The 26,801-nt window shown below is 40.7% G+C and overlaps 1 protein-coding gene across 1 annotated transcript in view; it reads left to right on the top strand.

The window, feature by feature from the left end:
• Nucleotides 1–1,810: 1,810 nt before the first annotated feature.
• Nucleotides 1,811–26,801, top strand: part of ZMYM6 (zinc finger MYM-type containing 6) — a 39,114-nt gene continuing 14,123 nt past the window's right edge. Inside the window, exons 1-7 of the mRNA XM_080920848.1 lie at nucleotides 1,811–2,123; nucleotides 11,947–12,013; nucleotides 13,222–13,450; nucleotides 17,642–17,813; nucleotides 23,691–23,841; nucleotides 24,943–25,058; nucleotides 26,430–26,705. Coding sequence (XP_080776974.1) covers nucleotides 2,034–2,123; nucleotides 11,947–12,013; nucleotides 13,222–13,450; nucleotides 17,642–17,813; nucleotides 23,691–23,841; nucleotides 24,943–25,058; nucleotides 26,430–26,705 — 1,101 coding nt within the window. The 5' untranslated portion in view covers nucleotides 1,811–2,033. The remainder of the gene's footprint in view (nucleotides 2,124–11,946; nucleotides 12,014–13,221; nucleotides 13,451–17,641; nucleotides 17,814–23,690; nucleotides 23,842–24,942; nucleotides 25,059–26,429; nucleotides 26,706–26,801) is intronic.

A 26,801-nucleotide genomic window follows, 5' to 3' on the forward strand; every position in this document is an offset into this window, starting at 1 on the left:
TTATTTTAATGTGTTCTATCTGCAACCATCCTGCTTCCAAATAATGTGACACTCTGAGGATTCTTATTTCAACGAGTCTTTTGAAGGCAGAAATGCAATAAATAACAAACAGAGGCAAGTCTGTATTACACACCTAGATGCTGTCTTAAAAACAAGTCTATCAGCCATAATGACCAAATCATAGATTCAACAGTCAAAATAAAGAACAGCTTCACAAACCATGAATATATCTCAAAAACAAAATTGGATGAAGACCCCCAAATTTTAATTTTTCCAGACAAAAATTTATACCACATTAGCGGTTCCATCACCATTAAGTGGAACGATATATAATTATATATATATTGTAATAACTTTGGTTAATAAATGTTTAAGTATTATGTTCTCCTAGCATCCACCCGTCTGAGGAGATGCTCATTAAAAAGAGAAGGACATATACAGCGCCATCTAACACTCCTGATCTCCTCTTAAATTTCTTCTTCCAGTTTTCTTCATGGCCCAATCTCTGTCTCTTTAAGAAGTCAATCAGACCGGAAGTGAGAATGCTGGGACAGCCAGTTCTACAGCATGATGGGAATAGAGGGCGGGGATCAGGGCTGGGAGCGTCCAATTACCTCAGGTCTAGCGCATAAATAGGAGTGCGCACGCGCAGTTGGCAAGGCGTTGCGTTGCAATTGCTCAGGCGATTCCAGTAAAGGAATTTATCATCGTCTCCACGGAAGACCTTGAATGCTATTGTGCATTCTCCGACTGGAGTCTCATCGGAGGTGAGTATCCTCCGGAGCTACAGCAAGAGGCTCCGGCCTGTGGGCTTGTGGGAGAGGCAACGTACCACGTGTCCAAACGGGGCGTGGCCCTCCACGTGACCTTGCGCCGCAGGTGGATCTGGGTAACCTCACGTGACAGGGCCGTCATCTGGCAGGGGCGGGGTGGCAGCTCATCACGTGACGCGCGGGTGGCTACGCAGCGGTGGTGCCATAGCATCCTGAGGCTCGCTGGAGTTGGTGGCTCGCGCGCTCAGTGGGAGGCTTAAGTTCCTCCGCTGGCCTTTGGGGACAGGCTGGGGAATTCTGGTTGCGAACGGGAACGCCAGAGAGCTTGCGACAGCGACATTCAGAGGAGGGATACGCGCCTGTAGATTGTTACAACTGTGGCAAGTGGTGGAAAGTTCTCGACCCGGCTTCGCAACAGGGTTTTATGAACCTGTTGTTTTCTGTGGCTGGCTGGAATCGATGAAAGGCTTTTTGCGAGGGTTTCCTTTTTTTATTTTTAAACCTAGACTACATTTGTATAGTTTGGGAATTTGAAGAGAGCCCAGACAGCCGTTCTCAACCTGTGGGTCTCGACCATTAGAATTGCATATGAAATATTTACCTTACAATTTGTAGCTAGTAAAATTACAGTTACGAAATAGCCACGAAATGATTTTATAGTTGGGGGTCACCAAAATATGAAGAACCGAGTTCAGGAAGGTTGAGAATCACTGGCTTATAGGAAGACGTTAGGGAAGTAGCCTCCAGAACGGCCAGTTGGTCCATCTGCAAACGGGAACCTAGCGTTCCAGTCGTGATGACTTCTGAGGCTCTGAAGTGGCTTTAGGCTGAGAAATTAGCTTTTGATGCCAGTGCAGGCTGAGTTAGAGGCAAAGGTGAGGCAGTTGCCTCACTTGAAGAAATCAGAGCGGACGTGGGTCTCAAGTCAATGCCCATGCAATCAGGAATTAAGTACTGAGTCCAGCTGTCCACTTGGTGGCTTCCTTCCATGGTTTTGTTCAGCCAGTCTATATCCCAACAACCTGCAATATAGTAAAGGCCATAGTGCTTGTCTAAGACTTTTCTCGTTGGAAGGTACCAAATCCAGGAGCAAAAAGAAGTTAGATCTAGTCACAGCAGGGTGTTGATCAAATGCTCGACCCTGAAGCTATTAACGTGTTGGTATGAAGGGAAACAAAAGCTGAGTACCAATCCTTTATATTATGTTTTAGGAGTCATCTTAGTTTTAGATGGGAGAAGAACTCTGCATAAACAATTAGAATGAAAGAACCTTTGGATGGTGGATGTGACAAAGCAATGGCACAACAAGGGCTTCTGGACAGAATTAAAGAAGAACCTGATGATGCTCATGTAAGCATTTTCTTTTGTCTTTCAAAATACTAAAAATTATTATTATTATTACTCTAGAGAATTGGAAATGAATGGTACTCGATGGTTTCTGGTTTATAAGTTGATACAACCCAACTGATTATTTTTTTCAGGCATTAGATGAGTTCTGTGGAGGCTGGGGGATATATGGCTAAGTAGCAGAGGGCACTCCCAGCACTGAGAGTATACAGTTCTCAGCTAGTCCAAAATGAATGGATCCTCCAAACTTCACTCATTGGAAACTTATTCCTGCTGCATCGGTAATTGCTGGGGGTATCCTTGAGAGGTAATGATCCCAAGTACAGGCTCTGTCATTACCAGCAGTGGGTTGGTTTTAAAAGCCAGTTGAGTGCTTTGCTTGCTGGCTTGTTCTTTCTTAGGTGCTCTCCTACCCTTTGCCACAACAACTCCAGAGCTGTGAGAAAACTCCTTTCCTTCTAAATGGCCCTGCTGCATGGTTTTCTCTTAAAGCAAGATGAAAAGGGCTAAGATAGTGCGTTAAGTGGGGTTTTAGTGCTTTGGATGAGAAACAGTTCTGGGGAAGGTGATGTTTATTTTTGTTAAATAAGTTTAGAGGCTGGAGAGATGGCTCAGCAGTTAAGAGCACTCTCACTGATTGATTCTCCAGAGGTCCTGAGTTCAATTCCCAGCAACCACATGGTGGCTCACAACCATCTGTAATGGGATCTGATATCCTCTTCTGTGTGTCTGAAGACAGTGACAGTGTACTTACATACATAAAAAAATCTTAAAAAAAACAAAACAAATATAGAAATGGTAATGATGATTAGCAGCCCTAGATGTGTAATGTGTAATATGTATCATATAATAGTATTTGGCATTAATGGGATTATTAATTTCAGTGCATGCCCGAGAGTGTGCCATTATCAGTCTTACATCAATGATACTGTTCTTATTTTACCCATGAGGATGTCGGAGATTAAAAAGACAAGCAGGTGTATGGATTAGTTAGTAAACATTAGATTGGGTTAAAACCTACATAGTAGGATTTCAGAAAACCTGCCCCTCCATATGTAGCTTGAGTCAAGAAGATTAAACAGATCAGAACCTTATGAATTTTGATTTTGACTTTAAGAGCAATGGAGAGACATTATAAAGTTAGTTTGTTTTTGTTTTTGAGACAGTCTCATGTAACCCTGGCTGTTCTCAGATTGACTGTGTAGCTGAGGGTGACCTTTAACTTCTGATCTTGCCTTTGATTCTCAGGTGCTGAAATTACTGGTGAAGGCCTCCATGCCAAGTTTTCATTGTAGGGACAGCAATATGAAACGGATTTGTATTTGGAAATATCATTTTGACTGTCCCCTAAAGACAGAGACGAGAAACAAAAACAGTCTGTGGAGTAGAGAGTCACTTATTTTGGCAATAATTTTTTTAAACCTTCTTTAGCACTTCTTTGTTTTATGATCATTAGTTACTGACTGTATTGTAGAAACAAAGCAATAGTACTTAAACATACTGAAAATTAATAAATTAAGATTTAATGTCTCACTCCATCTCACAGCAGGATTATTCTAGGACAGAAATGCCAAATAGGTGCTGCGTTGCTTGTGAATTCCATGCTATCTCTGCTCTTACAGTGAGCTGAGAATGTCTGAAGGTGGTGTTTGCAGTGTGTGCAGTGAGTGAGTGGTGGAGGCCTCCAGTCCGCTGACATCTCTCACTATGCTTACGTTCCCTTTAGCTGGTAAATTGTTCCTCTTGCCTTATCCCCATAAACGTTTGTTTGCCAAGTTTTGTGGATTCTGCTTTTTAAGTTTATTTTGAGTCTGTCTTCCATTTCCCCATTTTATTATTTTTTCATGTGAAGTAACCTTCACCTGTCCTTCACTTGTGTGGTTCTTCAAATACGAGTACAGGTGCCATTGTATTCTATTTTAAAACTTATTTATTTACATTGGACATTGGTGTTCTGCCTGTGTGTGTGTGTGTGTGTGTGTGTGTGTGAGAGAGAGAGAGAGAGAGAGAGAGAGAGAGAGAGAGAGAGAGAGAGGGAGAGAAACCCTATAGAACCGGAGTTACAGACAGTTGTAAGGTACAATGCGGTGCTAAGAATTGAACCCAGGTCCTTTGAAAGAGGAGCCAGTGCTCTTAACCAGTGAGCCGTATCTCCACCCTCCAGATTTTTCTTTTATTTATAATTTTAGAATGATTTTATATGCTTTATTTTTAATTTTAATACTGTTTTTAATTTGAGTGTTTATGTGTGTACCACATGAGTTTGAGTGCTCTGGAGATAAGAAGAGGGCATTAGATCCCTGGCTGGAGTTTTATGTGTTTGTGAACTGATTGACTAGGTCCTAGAGCCTAGGTCATCTGGAAGATTAGGCATGGTGTTGGAAAAGTAGCCTATAGTTTTCTATCCTGATCCTCAGTCACTAGGTAGACAGAGAGAGAGAGGAGGACGGGAAAAAGAGAGAAAGAATAGAGAAAAAGAATGGGGGGGGGGAACGATAGAGAGACACGAGGCCTGATTAGATCTTTTGAAATTTCAAAAGTCCACTCCAGGGACACACCTCCTCCAAGGCCACACTTCCTAATTCTCTGTCAGTTCACCAGTTGGATAATAAGCATGCAGCTTTATGAGCCTATCAATGCCATTCCATTCAAATCTCCACAATTACCCTGCTTTCTCAGCAGCATCCTGAAAGCTCTTCTACCTAGGAATTTCCCATGCCAAGCAAATTGGTTTGTTTCCTTTAAATTCAACTTCATTGAAGTTCTCGGGATCCAGGCAGAATAAAAACAGATTATTGGTGAAACTATCACATGAATGAGCCCATCTTAGTTTCTGAGAGTCCTTGTTTTCCCCTGAAGCCTCAAGTGTCAGGCAACACTATCCACATTTACTTTAGCATTCTTCTCACCCAGGCTGCTACCATAGTGCCACATTAAAGCTTTCCTAGCTCAGAGTTCCAAACTTCCATATTCCTCCCACAAACTAGCTCTTCACAGCACTGAACTGGTTACTGCTTGCTTCCTGGTGAATGTATGGTATTGTGTTATCTCCTGGTGGACAAATTGAAGGGCAAGTAAATCTGTATAGAACAAACAAACCAGAGGATAGCCCCCTCTCAGTAAACAGTCCCCATACTGTAAGAAAAGGAACCAATCCGTCTTAATAGCCCAATCACTTTTGAGGAGTCCCACTGCTTCTCAAGACTTAAATTGAAGGTTAGAGTTCTTTTTCTTTTTTAAAAACCCTGCAGTCTACAGTCGAAACCTGCCTGCATGACACACTGGTGTGACAGTGGCACAGAAAGTTGTGGCAGTAACCAACTACTATCTGATTGGATTTAAGATCTCCAAGAGATTGAACCCATATTCACTGACAATGCTTGGATGGCCAAGAACGTGAAACTAGATAGGCCATGGACCATGGGGTGGGGGACAGTACTGTTGTACTGCTAAACAGTACCTTTGTACTGCTAAAGGAATGTAGCAATAGAATGACTCCTAAGGACACTCATAGGTCACTGTCTTCTCAGCTGTCATCAGAGAAACTTTTTCCTGCAGTAGATGGGAACAAATACAGAAACCCAAAAACTGGGCAATGTTCAGAGAATGAGAGACCTTGGAATGCTCATTCATAAATGGAAGATCTCCATCAAATCCCTCTCCTCAAGGCTCAGGGAACTTTGCAGAAGAAAAGGCAGGAAGATTGTAAGATTTGGTGGGAATGAGAGACACCAAGGAAAGAAGGCCTTCTAGACACGACAGGGCTAATGATGAACATATGAACTCACAGAGACTGGTACATGCACAGAACCTGCACAGGTCTAAGTCAGATGGGGTCCCAGCACTGAGAGGGGAAGTGGATACAAGCCTCCATCCCTAACCCAGAAGCTACAGCCAAGGAAAATTAGTCCTTCCCGACAGTCTGAGTCTATAAACCACACTTAAGGGCAGACCCCATGCCCAGTAGTAGATGGCTGACACAAAATAATATACTTGGAGGTCTTTTTCTAAACATTTTTTTAACCCTCACAGGTCTTGATATTTGTATGTTTCCTGATTTTGTGTTTTTATATGAATGTGTCTCTGTTTGCTTGTTTCCCTTGTGCTTTTGGTTGTTACCTGTTCATTTTCTAATAAGAGAGAAAGGGTGTGGATTTGTGTGGGTGGACAAGTAGGAAGGGATCTGGGAGGAGTTGGGGAAAGGAAACTGTTTAGAATATATTGCATGATGAAAAAACGTATTTACAATTAAAAGGAAAAAAAATTTTTTTTTTTTTTTTTTGAGACAGGGTTTCTTTGTGTAGCCCTGACTGTCCTGTAACTTATTCTGTAGACCAGGCTGTCCTTGAACACAGAGATCTACCTGCCTCTGTCTCTATGTGCTGGGATTAAAGATGTGTGATGTGTGCCACCACTGTCCAGCAAAAAAAATTTTTTTTAATTGAAATATAATTATATCACTTTTCCCTCTCCTTTTCTTCCTTTCAGCCCCCTCCAGGCACCCTTCTTCCAGACCATCCTGTGTCCCTCTCCAAGTTGATGGACTCTTTTTTTCTTTGTTGTAGAGTGTGTGTGTGTGTGTGTGTGTGTGTGTGTGTCTGTGTCTGTGTGTGTGTGTGTCTGTGTGTCTGTGTGTAGTTCCATGGCTGACCACTCTGCACTCTGCATTGGACAGCCTTTAGTAAAGGTGCTCATTCCTTGGAGAGGCTAATCCTCTGACTTCCAGCATTCATTAATTGCCTGTATTTCTTTCTGTTGGGGGTGGGATTTCATTAAATTCTTATCCTTCTATGTAAACATGTTCATTGATAATGCAATTGGGAATAAAATCTAAAAGCCATTTCTTGGTGATACACTTTTTCTAGCAAGGCTCTACCTCTTAAGGGTTCCATAACCTTGCTCAACAGAACCACCAACTTCATGAACCACTGTATTCCCTTCAAAGCCCCAGCCCACAGAGGTCATAGCTTGAATGTTGATTCCCAGATGGCGATGCTCAGTATAGAGGTTTTGGAACTTTTAGGAAGTGTGGCCTAGATGAAGAATAGGTTGCTTGTGGACTGGTCTTGAAGATTATATTACTGTGCTTCCTTATCCCTAATACAGATACTGTTGATTAAATCTTAGTTGGTATTCCTCCCTACCATGAAGAATGCTCTATCCTTGTGAACCAATATAAGTATCTTTTCTCTTAACTGTGTCAGCTGTTTTGCCACAACAAGGAAGAAAGTAGCTGCTGTAGGTACTAATGTAATTCACAGGGTCATAAAACACAAACAAAAGGATAAGCCAGATGCCGTGGCTATGCTTTTAATCCCAGTACTCAAGACAGAAGCAGGCAGATCTTTTTGAGTTCAAGGGGAATTGGCAGGGTGGAAAGAGTATGAAATTGTCACAAAAAATTAAAAATTCATATATGGATGTTTTGCCTGTATATGTGTAAACGCACCACATTTGTACATATTTGGTGCCTACAGAGAAAGTCCAGAAGAGGGCCTAGGGTCTGGAACTGGAGTTAGAAATGGCTGTGAACTGTCTGTGTGGATGCTGGGAATTGAACTGTGGGTCTTCTGGGAAATGAGTAAGTGCTGTTAAGCACTGATCCATCTCTCTAGACCTAGCAAATTTCTTTTAGATACTTAAAATATTTTTTATTTCTGTATAAAAAAGTTTATTTGTATTTTTAATGCGTGTGTGTGGCATGTGGGGGCACCAGCTGTGGTTACAAGTCCTCTGCTTCCTCCCCTTCAGGGTGTCCAGATGCCTCTGCACATACAGTCTGGAAGGATGAAGAGGAGTTTGGGAATGGGTAGGGTTCTATGGGAGGTCCACCTGGGAGTGAGTGCTGTGTGTAAGGGAGGGAGGAGAGAGAGGGCCTTCTCTGAGGATTTTAGTGTTACTCTTTTTTTTTTTTTAAAGATTTATTTATTTATTTTATGTATGTGAGTACACTGTAGCTGTCTTCAGACAGATCAGAAGAGGGCATCAGATCCCCATTACAAATGGTTGTGAGCTACCATGTGATTGCTGGGAATTGAACTCAGGATCTCTGGAAGAACAGTCAGTGCTCTTAACCACTGAGCTATCATCTCTCCAGCCCAGTGTTACTCTTTTAGATGAAGGCCTTTGATGGTCTTCAATGAAACAGCTTAGATGATTTTAGCTTGTGCACATACCTTTATTCAGGGGTGAACCCAGGGTAAATATGAACCTTAGAGAGTGGGAAGGAATTTTTAGGTAAATGAAAATCATTGGTTAGAGTTTAAAGTTCTGTGACTGCCTCTTTTGTATGGAGAGGGGCATTCTAGGAATCCTAAGTACTTGCTGGGCAGGTTCTTATTGGGGGAAAAGAGGAAGTTGTATGTCTGCCAAGGAATACTCAACTTTCCTCAAGTAGCGGGTGTGGGGAGTTGATATCCCCACACGAGGCTAGAGAAGAGAAAGTTGTCCATTTTTTACCATTTTGATCATGGTAGACTTCAACCCTAATTATTGGGGTACCCCATACATATGAGTGTAGGTGTCTGTGGAAACCGAAAGTGCAGATTCTCCAGAAGCTGGGGTTACATGCCGTTGTGAACTCCCTGATGTGGGTACTGAGATTCCCAAACCATCTCTCTAGCGCAAGAATAAATTAAAAAAACAAAGAGTAGTGACGAGGGCTAGAAAGATGGCAGAATAGTTAAGGGCACTGTTCTTACAGAGGACCCAGGTTTTATTCCCAGCAGCCACACAGTTGTTCAAACTGTAAGTTCAGTTCCAGAAGATCTGACACACTTTTCTGACCACTGTAGGCGCCAGGCACATTTGTGTACAGATACACTTGTAGGGAGAACACTCATACATCGAAAGTAAGTAGATCTGAAGAATGAGGAGTGGTGGAAGGAGGAAGTCAGGGATGGTGAAGTCATTGCCTGTGTTAGCTGTGCCTGAAGAACAGTTAGCACAGGGACTTAAAAACAGCCATTAAATTAACAACTGGGAAATGATTGGCGGTTTTAGAATTGTTTTAACTAGTAGCCCAATTGCATTGGATTCAAGGGGGAATCAAAGTGAGACCATAGAGAAAGAATGAAGTACTTGTTTTGAACATTCTGTGTGTATATATATGGTTGTGTGAATGTGGGCTTCTATGTGCCATGGAAGGTGTGTAGAGACCAGATGGCAGCTTTCCTGGGTTGATTCCCCCCATCCTGGGGTCAGGTGGCTCAGTTCAGCAGGCTTGCATAGCAAGTGCCATCATCCTCTGAGCTACCACACCAGCCCAAGATTGAAATATGTGTAAAGTTTGACCGGAGGGAAAAGGAGAATAGCAACAACTTCCTATATATCTTCACTTATATACGAATAGAGAGGAAGGAACCTAGAGAGAAGTGGAGGGTAAGAAGGGACTGGATGAGTGATGAGGAGGAGGGAAAGGAACCCTGAGCACGTAGTTACAGGTGCCGTTTCCTGTGAGGTGAGAGAGCAGTTTGTTAAGTGGTTTGCAGATAGAGTGGAAGGGGGAATAAAGACTGCTTGTTTTCACTTGGTGAGTTGAAACCAGTGAACAAGAAACAGGAACTGTAAGCAGTGAAAGTTTAACATTTGGGAAACGAGGTGTGAGGGTGTGCACCGTTAACCCAGACAAAGGCTGGGTCTCTAGGAGCAGACACCAGGCCAGCCAAGGCTCGTGAGACCCTGTCTCTACAAAACAAAACAAAAACCCAGTCAACCAAAAGAACCTCGACACTACTCCTGGCCCTCCCCCTTAAACAAAACAAAACAAAACTTCAGGGAGCTGTATCTAGAACATTAGATAATATTACAGGCTAAGATAGCATAATTTTATAATGTTTAAATCTTAAGCATTCTTTCTGGTACATGGAGAAAGTGACTGTGGTTCCACTCCTCTGCATGTGTCAGTAAATAGTTAATAAGTGCTAGCCTGAAACTAGCTGAAAATGACCTCATCCTCCTGCTCCTCCCCCTGACAGCTGAGATTCTCACCAAACCTACACTGTGTGATGACAGGCATGGAACCCCAGGCACTCTATCAGTTGAGCAACATCCCAAGTCTGTCCCCCCCCAAAAAAAATCCTTTATGTTTTGAAATATATCAAGTCATTCAGCAAGAAAAAAAATAAGGTAATTGACTTCAGCATAAATATAACTTCACATGGACAATTTTTTGCTGTGTAAGGCTTATATATTGTTTTTTTGTTTTTGTTTTGTTTGTTTTTTGAGACAGTCTCACCCTGTACAACATACCTTGAACTCACTATCTATGTAAGACTGGTTAACAACTTGTGGTATCTCTTTTCTTAGTCTCCCCAAGTATTGAGTTTAATATCCTAAACCACCACAGCCAGCTTCATTTTCTAACATTTAAAATAAGTATATTAAGGATAAAATTGATTTAGCTTATAATAATACTTAAAATTTTTATGTATGTGGGTGCCCTGGAGCTGGAGTTACAGGCAGTTGTAAGCTGCTCAGTGCTGGTGCTGGGAACCTAATTTTCTGGAAAAGAAGGAAGCATTCTTAACTGATGAGCCATTTCTCCAGCCCCTGTTATATATGTATAAGAAGATGCCTATATGTATAAGAAGATTGCATTGAAATTTTTGTGTGTCGTTGAACATTAATAGATGTGACAGATTGTAAATCTACTGGTTGCATTGACTATTTTAGGGCCTAAGACCTTAACTCAGTTGGTAGAATATGTTTGCCTGAAATGAACAAAATCTTGGGTTCAGTCCAGCATTGAATAAAACAGGTGTGGTAGCTCACACTTGTAATGCTGGGTGGAGCCCAAAGGATCAGAAATTGAAGGTCAGTGTGGGTACAGGAGACTGTCTCAGAGGGAAAAGCCAATCACTAATTAAGATCTAACTTTATGCCACTCATGTTTAATCTCATGTTCCACTCTCTTGTGATAAGAGGGTGACACTTACTATAATAAGTAGTGTGCAGGTACTTGTGCAAGTACATCAGTCTGAGATTAGATTCCCAGTATCCACCTAAAAGGCTGAAATAGCATCCAAAGACCACACCATATATGAAATACCCTATTGCTAGAAGTCACTAGAAGCAGCTCAGATAAGGGGTGACTGGGATATGTACAGGCATCTTACTCAGACTCCCTTGGAGAGGAGAGCTACAGTGGTCATTCTTTTGCAGTGGAGAGGGATCTGGTCAGGAAATTGGAGGGTTACAGATCAATGCTCATTTGGATACTAGAGTGGTGCTAGAATGTAAATTTAGGTATTTATTGTTGAGTAACTTGAATTCACGTTGTTTTTGTTTTTTTTTAAAGTCAGTGTTTAGACATCACTGTTTGTTGGATCTACTTGTTTACAAATAGAATTGATTGAAGTAAAACCAGACAATGGTTATATATTTGTAATAACTTCTGTGTTACAATAAAAATTTAGGTGGCAAATTTAAAAAGTTGAGCATAAGGTGTAAACAAGGAAAACACCTGACATTGACCTCTGTCATCTACATGCAGGTGAACATGTTCCCTGTCACATATGTGCACTACACAAACATGTAGACACAAACATAAACAGAGTAGTGTTCAAGATTTTGAATAGTTACATATTCTCATCTGTCAAGACTACTTTTGAAAAATAGATATAACTGTGTTTTTTAATTTTGAAAGATGGCCTTTGTAAAGATTGTATCTGTTCTGATAATTCTGATTTTTGAGGTATTTGTGAAGGAGGCTATGATTAGGTCATGTAAAAGATGCATGTGACAGAATCAGATGTTTAATTGAATTTCTAGTTTATTCATGCATACTGTATTTATTTCTCTCCCTCTCCCCTCTCTTGTTTTTAAGGAATATGGACATCAAGAAAGTGAACTAAAAATCAGTGCTGTGTTTTCAGCCAGTGATACTTCTCTTGGTAAGAAATAAGATGAGCCAAGTCTGTTACAGTTGGTATTGTTTAGTACAACTGAGGGAAACACCTCTTCCTGTAGGTGTCTGTCCTCCTTTAGAGTATGTCTTTCAGTGTGGGGGCCAATTATCACTGATCTTTGAAAAATTGAAAGATATTAAGATTATATCATGGGTGCTGGAGAGATGGCTCAGTGGTTAAGAGCACTGGCTGCTCTTCCACAGGTTCTGAGTTCAGTTCCCAGCAACCACATGGTGGCTCACAGCCATCTGTAATGGGATCTGACACCTTCTGATGTATCTGAAGATAGCTACAATGCACTCATATACATAAAATAAATAAATAAATCTTTTTTTTTTTAAGTCTACTTCTGGGCTGGAGAGATGGCTCAGAGGTTAAGAGCACACTGACTGCTCTTCCAAAGGTCCTGAGTCCAATTCCCAGTAACCAAATGGTGGCTCACAGCCATCTGTAATGGGATCCGATGTCTTCTTCTGGTGTGTCTGAAGACAGTGTCAGGGTACTCATATATGTAAAATAAATCAATAAATCTTTAAAAAGAAGTATATATCAGAGAGGGATGCATGTATTAAGGAAATGTATATTTTATAAAACTTCTGCTTCTAGCTGAGTGTTGTAGAGAATGTCTTTAATCATAACATTCAGCAAGCAGATGCAGGAGGGTCTCTGGGTTCAGGCTAGCCTGGTGTACAAAGTGAGTTCTAGGACAGCCAGTGCTACACAAAGAAACCCTGTCTTGAAAACAAAACGAAACAAAACCAACCAAACAAAAGCCCTTCTGTTTCTATTAAGTTATACATACACAAATATATGTGTACAAGTGGCTGAAAGTGGTGCATACCTGTAATCACCATACTTGTGAGTCTGAGACAAGAAGATCAAAGTTTGAAGCCATTCTGGGCTATATATAGTGATGTTCTATATATATATATTTTTTTTTTTTTTAAAAAATGATCTTATTTTGCCTATGTGTATATGAGAACTAGTTTAAACTAAAACATGATACTTTCTAAGGATTGTGGTAAGAAAGAGTTGAAACATCTTGCTTTGGAGAGTAGTCACTACTTTCTTACTATAGTGACTTTCAAAACTAACAAGTAAAGTTTTTACCTTGAAAAGAAAATATATGCATTAGTGAACCTGAAATTGTTCTTTTCTGGTTTTGTTTATTTTGTTTGTTCTTGTCTTGCTAGGCTTTCAGGTTGGTCTACCATCACCTGGCCCGAGTACTTCATTTCCTGCTGTTCCAGCTGCTCAAGTGTTTTGCTTTGGTTGTAAAAACCTGCTTCGTAAGGGGCAGCCTATGTACCGCAAGGCAGGATCTGCTCAGCTTTTCTGTTCCATGGGATGCATCGTCAGATTCTCCTCAGCGGTCTGTGTGCCACCACCGCGCCCCAAGAGAACCTGCGCACACTGCTCCAAGTACAGTTCCCAAGCTTCACCTTCAATCCTTTTGATTTCTTGGTTAAGGTCTCTCTATGTAGCCCTGGCTGTCCTAGAACTCTCTATGTAGACCAGGCTGACTTTGAACTCACAGAGATTTACCTGTCTTTGCCTTAAGTGCTGGGATTAAGGTATACACCAAGCCTGGCTTCCTTGTTTTACTTCCTAAAGTGTATATTTAGCTCAGACATGTTACTACCACTTTTAGTTTCTTTAGCATTTTTCTAAGGAAATGTCTTTTTAGTTAGTGCAGGAATTTGGGAATTACTCTAAAGGTTTCAACATGAAATAGACCTTTATTACAAGTGTTACCTAAACCAGTTTTCTCTCTTCTAGTTTAAAATTTACTAGGAAATTAAATAAATGGTTGGTAAGAATTTTAATTGATTGTTTCTGTAATTGTGGATGACACTACTTAAAATATTTAACAGTTCTCTAAAGTAATTGAGGAACAGAAAACAATATTGTCTCTCGGTAGGATATAAAAGTTATTTAAATCTTTAGACAGTGGAAACTCAGGTGGTGGTAGAAATGGCCTCTGATCTATGACTCTGGGCTCTTGTTGGGATCTTGTTGCTTTACAGTAATGCATTGCTGCAGAGGTGAAGAAACATCGGTACCACATAAACATAGGACATGTGCTAAGATGTTTTTGCCTATCTCTATGTGGTTTATTTCTATGAATGTAGTGTGAAGCTTCTAGTTTTCCCTGTTTCATCCTCTGGAACCAATGGGAATTAGTCAGTGGTCATCCCATAGCTCCAGACCTTAACTCACATGTCCTCTTTTGAGACATTTGTGCAGCTGCCTAGCAGTGGTGGCCTACGCCTAGTGGTGGCACTAGGGAGGCAGAGGCAGGTGGATCTCTGTGAGTTTGACAAGGCCACTCTAGGTGCAGTGAGTTTCAGGATAGACAGGTCTATACAGAGAAACCCTGTCTCGACTGACTTAGTTTTAAGGTGGGTTCAGTTGGAGAACACTTGCTTGGCATTCTAGAGATTCTGGGTCCATTTCTAGTGCCACAGGAGGTGGTTTTAGAATAGAATTCTATCACTTACAGACCTTGACTAGATATTTTAACTTTATTTTTTGAGGCAGAATATCCCGTTGATTTTTTTTGAACTTTCCTAAACATCAGTTTTTTATTAGGTAATATGTACTTCCTAGGATTTTAATGATGCAGCCTTAACATATAACTTAGAATATTTTAAATGCTTAATAAATGGGATCTTATTAATAAAGAATTTAAGTGATTGTATATTTGTAATTATATTTATAACTATGTAGTAATAATTTTGTGTGTGGTATTATCTTAATTTTTATGCATATGAGTGTTTTGCCTGCATGTAAATCTATGCACCACATGCATGCCTGGTGCCAGAGGAGCCACAAAACGCTTCAGATCTCCTGGGACTGTTGCAGATGGTTGTGAGTTGCCACGTGGGCACTAAGGATCAAACCTGAATCCTCTGTGACAGCATCCAGTGCTTTTAACCCATGAGCCATTTCTCAGACCCAGTGTTTTGTTTGTTTTTGAGACAGGTCTCATGTAGCCCAGATTGGCCTTGAATTGACTGTGTAGCTAACCTTGAAACTGAGATCCTCATTGCCCCTACTTTTCAAGTACACGAACTGTAGACATGAGCCATTATATCCAGCTGAATATAATATATTTCTGTCTTCAGTGAAAAAACATTCTTCAAAAATCATTGCTTGATCTGGGTATAGGCATATCCACTTATTTCAAAGATTTCATGGTTGGTTGGGTGGTTCAAAATGTTTTTATATTTGTTTATCTTGTATGTTCTGTCTGTCTCTCTGTATATACATGTGTCTGTGCATATATGTGTATATGTGTATATATGTGTAAATACACAAGATCAAAAAACAACTTGTGGGAGTTGGCTCTACTCTGAGCAACTCAGGTTATCAGGCTTGGTATAAGCATCTTTGCCAGCTGAGCTGACTCATCAACTTTTTTTTTTTTTTAAGATTTATTTATTTTATGTATATGAGTACACTGTAGCTGTCTTCAGACAAACCAGAAGAGGGCATCAGATCCCATTACAGATGGTTGTGAGCCACCATGTGGTTGCTGGGATTTGAACTCAGGACCTCTGGAAGAGTGGTCAGTACTCTAACCACTGAGCCGTCTCCCCAGCTCATGATTTGCTAGTCTTTTATGACTGTTTTGTGAGACAGGGTCAGACGTAGTTGGTTTGGGTAACCTTGAACTATTTTTTTAGTTTTTATTTTATGTACCTTGGTGTTATTCCTGAATATATGTTTGTATGAGAGTGTTAGATCTCTGGGAACTGAAGTTGTAGACAGTTGTAAGTTGTCATTTGGGGGCTGGAAATTGAACTCGGGACCTCTGGAAGAATAGTCATTACTCTTAACCACTAGGCCATCTCTCTAGCCCCTGACCTTGAACTATCAAGTGCTATGTGTACCACTGGACCCTGTAGAAGCGTATATATATATTTAAGTTTAGGTGAATTTTAGAAAATTTAGATAATTTTTATTTTCCTTTCATGGCTTACCGTGCAGTAGTTATGAATAATAGAGGTATGTAGGCTGGGGAGATGGCTCAAAGACAAAGAGCTTGCTCTACAAGTATAGCGACCTAAATTTGATCCCTAGCACCCACAGAAAATGCTGGGCATACTGGTGGACACAGTAATTCATACCTTTAATCTCAGCATCTGGGAGAAGGAGGTGGATGAGTCTATGACTTGAGGCCAGCCAAGGCGACATGGTGAACTCTTATTTAAAAAAAAATTTAAATGCTGGCCATAGTGGTGAATGTTTGCAATCCCAGCACTGGGGAGGTGAACACATGACCAGGCAACATTTGGTAATTAGAGAGCCTTGGGTCCCAGTTAAAGATCAGAAGAGAACCTGAAAAACAAGGTGGATGCTGCCTGAGGAGGGGTGGCTCTCTCTGCACACATGTACGCGTACACATACAACGTTTACAGTGTAGGCGAATAGAATGATTAACTCTAGACTCTGGGTTTGAATTCTGGTGTCAGTTGACTGTGCAGGGCAGTTTAACCTCATTGGTCTCTTTGTTTGAAAGTGGAGATGATAGTAATAACATCCTTGATAGTATTTTCTGTGACACTTAGTGCCTGACATACAGTCATAATCCAGTATGTTTATATTTGTAATACTGCATGCGGTTGTCCTCCTTCCTCTAGTGTTTCTATTTCGAATGTTTCTTTCAATTTTTATACTTCTGAGAAGAAGAGCAGTATTTAGCATCTATCTGACTGGATGTTGCTTTCAATGCTTATTGCAATAATTTACCCTTATAAAATGGCTCTAGATATCTCACAGAACTGCTAAGTTATTTGTGTTGTGTTGGGATAATCTTTTGTGCAGCATGTAAAGGTTGTGTTTTTGTTCTGGCAGAGATTTTGAGTACAGACTGGACTTTGGTGCTGTTACTTTTTTGTTACATCTTCTCCATGACCTTCTGATTGGTTTAATAAAGAGCTGATTGGCTTATAGCAGGCCAGGCGAGGAGGGTGGGACATCTGGGAGAGATAGGAAGCTTGGGAAAGAGTCAGAGGGCAGAGATTGGTTATTTGACCTAGTAGGGGCTAATCTAAGGCCTGAGCTATAATTAATAATTGTCTGTCATTACTTGGGAGGTTGGTGGCTCAGAGACAGCCCAGCAGTAGTATTCTTTTTGACATGTATAGCTAAACTTTATATAGCATGCTAATTTTTACATTAATCTCTTCATAGTTCATCTTGAAATTTTTAATTAAAAATTATTTTATGATTTCAGTCATGATTCTCCTGTCAACAGCTGTTGATAGAGGACTTGTATCTTTGGGTTGTAGGATAGGTACTGAATCTAGTCTCATAGATTTCAGCAGAGAGCTGGAAGTCTATTTTTGTTAAAAATAACTCTTATATAGATGCACACATTAGATATTACAAACCCCACTTTACACATGAGGTAATAGGGACAGTAATTGCTTCCCTCAGAATCATCTAACTGAGGAGTAACTGAACTAATCACCAAAGGGATGTTTCAGATGATTTACACAGGTGTTTTCTACTGTGCAATAGTTACTCCTAGTAAAATAGCATTTTAGCTCCCAGAGAGGAAGAAGGTAGAATCATTGCACATTTGTCTTTGTTATTTGTTTTTAGAGACATTTTAAATCCGATGGATGTGATCACAACTCAATTTGAAAATTCCTCTTTCTGCAAAGATTTCTGCAGCCAGTCATGCCTATTTTCCTATGAGCTGAAGAAGCCTGTTGTTACCATATATACCAGTGGCATTTCGGCTAAGTGCAGTATGTGTCAGAAGGGCACTGACGTAAGTACATGCCACATTTCACTTTCATTGCAGCTGTGCTCCAGAGATGGTCTCTCTCTCTCTCTCTCTTTCTCCCTCCCTCCTTTCCTCACTCCCTTTATACATTTCTTTTGACACCCCCCCCCCCCCCAGGGTTTTGCTATGTACTCCAGACTGGCTTCAACCTTGAGGCAGTCTTCCTGTTTTCAGGTTCCCAAGTGCAGAGATTATAATGCCACCATTCCTACCTAAAAATCAGATTTAAAAAATGTGGCTCTGCTTATTTGTATGTGTGTATCTGTATTATGTCCTAGATTTGATTTGAAATTAAATATCAAAGCTGGGTGTAGTGGCACATAACTTTAATATCAGCACTTGGGAGGGAGAAGCAAGTGGACCTCTGTGAGTGCCAGGACACTGGGCTACATAATAAAACCCTGTCTTGAAAAAAGTAAAAAGGAGATGGAGAAAGAGGAAGAAGAAAAGAAAGATGAGGAGGCAAAGGAAGAAGATGACGGATGGATGAAAATGTGATACAAGGTCTTTGTAGTGATGCTTGTTTTTCAAAACTTCACTGAACTTTAACAACCTCACTGAACTGTTGTGAGAACCTGGGAGCTATTGTGAGGGTTGCTTTGATGTCTGTCCTGTCAAGTTTACTTCAGCAGTGTGTGTTTCTGCTGTAGAGCATGTAGGCTTTGTCCCAGGCTGCCAAGTGAAAACAGGAGCTCCTCCACGTCCATCCTGACGCCATTGTCTCTCCAGGGAAATGGGAGAGGTGCCACGTAGGGATGTCATAGACTGACATGAGTAACATGAGATAGGCCACTTTTAAAACCTTTATTAAAAAAAAAACTTTTATTTATAACTCAAAGCTTAAGATATGGGACGTCATGATTTGTTGTATGAAATATTAATAATAAAAACTTCTTATACATAAACTGTGAGCAAGAGTTAAAAGCCAAAGCAAACAAAAGCCAGATTGAAACTAAAGGAAACATTTTTTTTTTCACATGACATTTTTACTGAGCCTCTTGGGAGTTTCACATCATATACCCCAATCACAATCCCTTCCTGATTCTTCCATGTCTGCCCCCTTTGTGGTCTCCCCCTGCCAAAGAAGTAAAAGGTAAAAATAAAGGAAAAGAAAAGAAAAAAAGTTCACTTTGTGTTATCTGTATATGTGTGTATGTGCTAGAGCATGGTCAGATTCTTGACAGACCTGTCTCACACTTGCACCAGCAGCCATTGATTGTGGAGAGCTACTCTGGCATCTCTGTCACTTTTTAAGAGTTCTCTTTGGTGACTTCTTGTGTAGATTGTTAACCTTTGTGGGGGTGGCAGCAGGGCTAGGGGTTGTCATAGAAGCTTTCCATGTCTTCTCCTCAACTGTGCATCTGTAGTCATCGATATCACAGCAAAAGCAGCCTCTTTGCTCTTCACACTTAATGGGAGCATGGGTCATGAACCTCTGTTAGGTTTCTGTTGACAGCACAGACCACAAACATGCCCCCTTCTGAAGTAGGACCACGGACCAGACAAAGCCCTCAGAGGCTGCCAGGACCACCGACATCAGCATGGCCTCGGGTGGCAGCACAGGCCACTCAATATTAATTTGGCTCTCTGTAGCAGCAAGGACCCAGACATCACCATGGCCTCAGGTAGCAGTGCAGGAAACTCATTTTATTAAGGTCTTCAGTGGCAGTGTAGCCTACTGACATCAATGTAGCTTCAGGCTGCAGCACAGACCATGGACAGCCAAATGGCCTTCATGGTAACGCTGGCCGCAGGCATCAGCAGCAGAAGGCCTCAGGTTGGAAGCATAGACCACTCAGATCAGTTGGTGCAGGATTGCCTACAGACAGTGACATGGCCACAGATGGAGCAGAGACCACAGATACCTGCTTGTTCTTTTAGTAGTAACTTGGACCATGGACATCAACTCAGACCCTAGCTGTAGTAGGACCTCAGACCCAGATATGGCCCTTGGCAGCAGCAAGGACCCCAAGTCATCATGGCCTCAGGTGGCAGCTCAGGCCACCTGTATCAGCGTGGCCTCCATCAGCTGACTGGCCCCCAGACATTGATATGGCACCAGGCTGCTGCATGGACCGTTGATCTTTGCACAGCCTTGTGTCCTAGACATCATTCAGGCCCTCAGTAGGGCTCAGGGCTTAGCCAGGTGGGATTCAGGTAGTCACAAGCTTGGCTGGCTTGTGCCTGACCCTGGGTTTTTGGAATGAATTCTTAGTTGATTTGGTACCATCATCCTGTTGTAATACTTTGGGCATTTATTAGGTACTACTTACTGAAATAAATAATGGTCTGGTTAAGTATGATATTTATTTCAGTGTTAATTACTACTGATTGAGATGTGTGTGTGTATGTATGTGTGTGTGTTTATATGTATATGGGCATGCAGATGTGAGTTGTTGGGCGTCTTCATCAGTTGCTTTGTACCTTATTTGCCAAGGCAGGGTTTCTCAGTTATGTAATTTCAACTTCTTTTTAATGTTTATTTTTAATGATGGCTTTAAAAATGCTTGAATCTCCCTTTTAGCCCACTAAATGTAGTAGAAAAGAAAGGATATGGGCAGAGAAAGTGGACGTGTTTAGAAAGGTTCTTTGGGACAACTCCCATCTGTGTTGTCTGGAAATGGACAGTTCACAGTCAACAGTAACAACTGGATCCACTCACAAATGTTTCACGGATACACCAGCAGCCCAGTTCAGTAGAGTTGAAGTAACAAACACAATCAGCAGTGGTGACACTACCTAGTAGAGAGAGCCAGGCCTCAGCCTCAGCCTCAGCCTCAGCCTCAGCAAGTAAGCAGGAGGAATTTGGACCAACAGGAATGCCAGGAACAGTTCTCAGCTCTGTTTCTCTCTCAGCAAAGACTCTAGACCAACGAGGGTTATACAGCTAGTTCTGTACACAAGCCTAGCTCAGTCTGTCACTGTCCATCGAGTCCTATTCATACTCTCTTTAAACATCCCATGTCCTCCATGGGTCTTGCCTCCAAATATAAGTCCATCTCAGCTGACATCACTCTTGTCAATTAGTCTAAGTCCTCAGAAGTGACAAGAAACTAACACACCACCAGAAGTTTTTTGGTACATTTCCCTCTCAGAAATAGAGCTCAACTACATCGTATAAGACAGACCAATACATATGTGTCATAAACAAAAAATCCATATATGTATCCTTTCACATGCTTGCTTTAGCAGGCAGAACATCCTTTCTCCTATATCTGCTTCAGTGAAACATTCCTTCAGGAGTCTGCCTCAGCCTTTGTCCACTCCAGGAAAACATTCCTTCATGTGTTTGCCCCAGCGAAATACCATCCAACACAACTGACTCCAAAGAACCTTAAGTTTTCACTTCACAGTTGAACTCACGACTCACCATTTGAGCTAGTCTAATTAGCATTCTTGTCCTGGATATCCCATCTCTGTGTTCAAATGCTAGAATTATGTAGAGGCCACCAAACCTACTTGGCATTTGTGTGGGCTCTAGGGACTTGAACTGCAGTCCTTCTGCCTCTGTGGCAAGTGCTTTAATCATTGAACCATCATCGTAGTGTCTCTCTTTTTTTTTTTTAAGTTCTTAAAAAGGATGTAAATGATAACATTTTTAGAGACTAAGGAGACAGTTCAGTTGGTAGAGTGCTTGCAGACATGAGGACTTAAATTTCATCCTATAACCCACATAGTAGGTTGTGTTGGTATACTCATACAACCCCAGTGGAGGAAGTTGTATCTTTGCAGCACTCTGGCCAGCTATTACCAATTATTTGGCAGATTCCAGACCAGTGAAAGACTGTCTCCAAAAAAAAAAAAAAAAAAAAAAAAAAAAGATAGACAACAGCTGAATAATACCCAGGGTTAGCCCCTGACTTCCATACACATGCATACATGTGTATGACATACTCATGGACCTGCACACAAAAACATACAATTCCTTTACTTAGCAGATCTTTGAGTTGTTAATTTATTGGAGCAGTTGGAAATGCCCTTTTATCATTAAAAGGTATTTTGTCTTTAGAAACTGCTGCTTTAGGCAATCAAGTCACTACTGTCACAGGGAAGTAACAGCTGCTTTTTACCTGTGACCTAAGCATCAGTCCTTCCTCATTTGAGATGTCCAGGTTTTAGTAAGCAGACTGTGTGAATCTTCATACATACTACATTTCCTTACCACATACTTCCTCACTAAAAGGTTTACTATTGTATTAGTGGCAATTTTAGAGTTAAAAATACTTACCATGGGGTTTGGCTTATGGTAAGCATTCAGAAATTAATGCTGTGTAAGGGCTGGTCGTTATTATTTCTTAAAACATGGGTAGACTCTGTAGTTCATTATATAATTACCCTACTTATTGTGATTCTCAGCTTGATAAGGAAATTTTTGTAGGATCTCTTAATATGAATTAAGCATCATTTCTATCTCTTGTTGGACAGTCACCCAATTCAGGTGCTTTTTTTTTAAAGATTTATTTGTTTATTTATTATATATAAGTATCCCGTAGCTGTTGTCAGACACACCAGAAGAGGGCATCAGATCCCATTACAGATGGTTGAGAGCCACCATGTGGTTGCTGGGAATAGAACTCAGGACCTCAGTCAGTGCTCTTAACCACTGAGCCATCTCTCCAGCTCCCTCAGGTGGTCTTAAGTGATAAACTTTTCTATACTGAGGCCCATGCTTAATGGATTTCCTAATATTTGTTTATGAGTAGGAAAGTATGTCATCAGTACGTTGTTCATCACTTACAGTGTGCTTTGTTGTTAATTGAGCAGTTACTGTCTTTTCCAGTTCTGTAGCTAATACTGGTCTTAGGCTACTGATCCTTTTGAGTTCATCTTCCAATTATTGGGACATCACACCTGTCTGGGCTTCCTGTTTTTTCATTATCTGATTTTTTTTTTGTTCCTTTAAAAAATCCATATGTATGGTTTTGTGTGTGTGTGTGTGTGTGTGTGTGTGTGTGTAGTGAGGAATCTGGAATTTTGATTTCTTTAAAAAAAAAAAACCACAGAAATACTATAAGATTATGTTAAGAATATGTTTTCATTTTAATTCCAGGTATGGGATAAGGGGGTGTTTCAGTTGTCCACAGAGGATGACTATGATCTACCTTGTGTCCTAGCAGAGTTTCTGTAATTGTGTGACTTTTTTGGAATTCTGGGGACTTTTCAGAGGATATATAAATGTTAGGGCCCAGAGAAGCAGAGTGGGTTGTTGGTTGTAGTTGTTGGTTATTGTTGGTCAGGGTTTGTTAAGTAGTTATGCTCAAAGAAGAGACAACAACAAGAACTCAGTGTTTCTAATTAGCAGGAAGTAGTCTAATGGTAGCATCTTCCCTCTTTCTGACCCCTGACTTTATTCGGGTGTATCTCTTCTCTTTCCCCTCTCTTCTTTTTCTGTCTTATCTAGTGTTAGGGGATTGAAAAGTTGAAAAATGATGGAGAAGGATGGAATAAAGAACCCCAAACTAGCCACAGACAGCTACGTCTATGTATTTATGTATACATATTTGTGTGTATTAGTGAACAAGTGTGCACACCATAGTATATGTGTGTCAGAGGACAACTGCACCAAAGTGTTTGAACCAAGGTCTCTTTATTTCTAGGTGTGTATGTCGGGCTGGCTGGCTGTGAAGTTCTGGTGATTCTCCATCTCTGCCTCCTATCTTGCTTCAGGAGCGCTGGGATTATTTTCACGCTGTCTGGCTTTGTGTGAGATCTGGAAGTTTGAATTGAAGTCCTCATGCTTTTGCATAGCAAGCACTTTACCCACTGAGCCATCTCTGGACCTTTTCTTATTTGAAACAGTAATTAATTTTATGTTTGAACTTATGCTTTTATATACATCTTATATTATTGGTATCCTAACAGAATCTGGCCCCGAAGCCACTTTATGCCTTGGGGAATTCATCGAGGCTGTCTGCTGAAATGATTGAGACTACAAATGACTCAGGAAGAACTGAGCTTTTCTGCTCTATTAACTGCTTATCTGCCTACAGAATTAAGACTGTTATTTCTTCAGGTAAATTTGATAAATTTATAGATTTGATAACATATTAAAGATGACCATAACTGCTGTTCTTTAATTTTGTTATATACGAAATTTATTTAATATGGCTAAAAACACAAGACTGATTCACATTTGAAGAACTGATAATAAGGGAAAATAGATTTTCACTGATACTCGTTTTTTGTAGAATATATTTTATGGTTTCATGTGTAAAAAAATTACTAAGTTTTAAGCTATTTTTTTATTTTTAAAAATATTTTATTGTATTTTATTTGCCCATTTTGTCCGCATGTATATCTATGTGTCCATGTGACTGTGGACACCAGAAGAGGGCTTTGGATCCTCTGGAAGCATAGTTACAGAGCTGTAAACCCACCATGTGGGAGCTAGGAATCTAATCCAGGTCTTTGAGAAGAGCAGCCAGTGCTTTACATTAGGCTTTACATCTTCCCAGTCCTTTACATTAGGCTTTGATGAGTAGGAGTTAGTTGAAATCAGTTGTAGTTGGGTTTAGAGATTACTGTAATGTTTTGTGATATTTTGTGTTATAGTTGACAGTCCATATTTATGGGGTTCTACTACACTCTATTCCTCAAAAGTATTCAGCCACTGTCAGGCATGGTGTCGCATACCTTTACTTCTAGCACTCAGGAGGCAGAGGCAGGGGGCGTCTCTGTGAGTTTGAGGCTAGCCTGGTCTACATAGTGAATTTCAGGACATCCAAGGCTATTGCTGGTACCCCTGTCTCAAAATAATAAAACCAAAAATCTCAGCAAACATAGTTGCATTTTACAGTGTTTTTTTTTTCTCAAAATAATACAGTATATCATCTATTTATGTGATACTTACATTTTGTTAGATATTCTAAGTAATCTAGGGATGATCTGTAAGGGGTATTTAGAGTGTACACAGGTGATGTGCAAAAACTCTGGTACCATTCTGTAAGATGGGCATGAACATGTCTGCCAGTGTGGGACATCCTTGGGGAAGTCTGGTCCCCAGTGGACATAAGGAGAGGCCATGCTGAGTATTTGATTGTTTTTCTACTACTAGGCTTCTGGATCATTTGTGCATGTGTATAACATTCATTGTTTTTTATTTTTTGTCATTAAGGTATACAGGTTATGTGTCATAGTTGTAAGACTGCAGCAGTCCCTCAGTATCACCTAGCAATGTCAAATGGAACTATTTGCAGTTTCTGTAGCTCCAACTGTGTGTTGGCTTTCCAGGTATGATGGAGATGCTATTTTTTTCTCTCTAGTTCACTAAGGGATTGGTGTATAGCAGAACACTGTAAAAGATTAAATTGTCTCTTTCCTTCCTTTCTATTTCAAGCCAGACTTTCTCTGTGTAGCCCTGGCTATTCTGGAACTGACTTTGTAGACCAAGCTGGCCTTAAATTCAGGTCTGCCTGCCTCTGCCTCCTGAGTACTAGTAGTAAAGGCATGTGCCACCACTGCCCAGCCTAAATTGTTTCCTGTTACATTTATTTAGTATATGCTTGTGTGTCATGATAACATGACTGAGCCATCTTGCCAGACCATTTTTTTTTTCTTTACTGAGATGGTTTTGCTATATAGCCTGAATCAGGCTGGCCTTGAACATGAAGCAATCATCTTGTCTCTATTTCCCAAGTTATGGGATTATAAGTGTGTGACACCTGTTTAGTGTTAAAGTTTTATGTGCAGGGTTAAAAAACCCCTCACAGGGGTGGGGGAGGGGGAAAAAGAGGGCTGGAGAGATGGTGGCTCACAGCCATCTGTAATGGGATCTGATGCCCTCTTCTGGTGTGTCTGAAGACAGCTACAGTATACTTACATACATAAAATAAATAAATCTTAAAAAAAAAAAATCAAAAACCCCTCACAGTCTGTTCAAGCAGTGTTTCAAAGGTCATAGGTCATTTGTATAAACATTTGAGAATGTTTGAGGCCAGACCTTGGGCTTTCTTATTCATGGTTCTTGAGTCAAGTACCTTCCCCTCTCACTTACTCCTCTTGGCTCTCTTCTTTTCCTTTTTTTTTTTTTTTTCAGGATCTCCTACTACAGTGTAGGCTAACCTTTGAACTTGATATGTAGCCAAGGGTAGCCTTGAACTCTGGGTCCAAATGTTGGGATTGTAGTTATGTGCCACCATACTTACGTGGTTTGAAAAGTGGGACGGTGAAGATCAAAGTTTATCCAGCTCATGTGTCCCTGTGCTCTGGGCCAGAAATGTAATGATTCTCAGCCCATTTGCTCCCCCCTTCTCACTTCTACCCCTCTGTGCAGAAGAGTAAACCATTTCTTGTTTTCCTGGGTATGAGGATGCCTAGTATGTCCACTGTCACACTAGCTGTCAGGAGCTGTTGGTGGTATGAGTAGGGCTTGAGGAAGGCATCTCAGGGAGAATCTGCAGGGCCTTTTGTTCTAGTTCATCACCTTTGAGTGTTTCATTTTTTTAACCCTCTGCACTGGAAGGTATGCCACTGAAATTCTTTCTGTTAGAAGTAAAAAATTTTAAAAATGTTTGTGGGATGAATTTATTAAAATGAGGGAATTAAAATAGTTATGTTACATTATTTCATATTTGGTAAAATCTTTGCTTTGTATTCATTTAGAATGTATTTAACAAGCCAAAGGGAAGAAACTCTTCATTGGCACCCATAGCTCAGGGCCAAGAGGTGATGAGTACACCCGTGCAGTCTGCAGTGTCAGCAAGAAAAGATACCCCCGCCTCTTCCTTCAGTAGCCCCATCAGCAACCCTGCTGCAACTGCTCTGGAAACTCTTGCTAAACAATCCCATCAGATTGCTCTGACCCATCCATTCTTGAGACTCACATGCCTGCAGTGTAGCCTTCTGTTTGCCACAAAACCAGAGCTGCTTTTCTACAAGGTAAGGAGATGGCCCAAAAGAGATGTGTGTAAACCATCCAGTAAGCATTTCTGGTTTTGCCAGTTTGACAGTTCTTCAGTTTGTGTTGGCTTAAAA

This window comes from Micromys minutus, assembly GCF_963924665.1.
Source record: "Micromys minutus genome assembly, chromosome: 9".
NCBI classification, from domain to species: domain Eukaryota; kingdom Metazoa; phylum Chordata; class Mammalia; order Rodentia; family Muridae; genus Micromys; species Micromys minutus.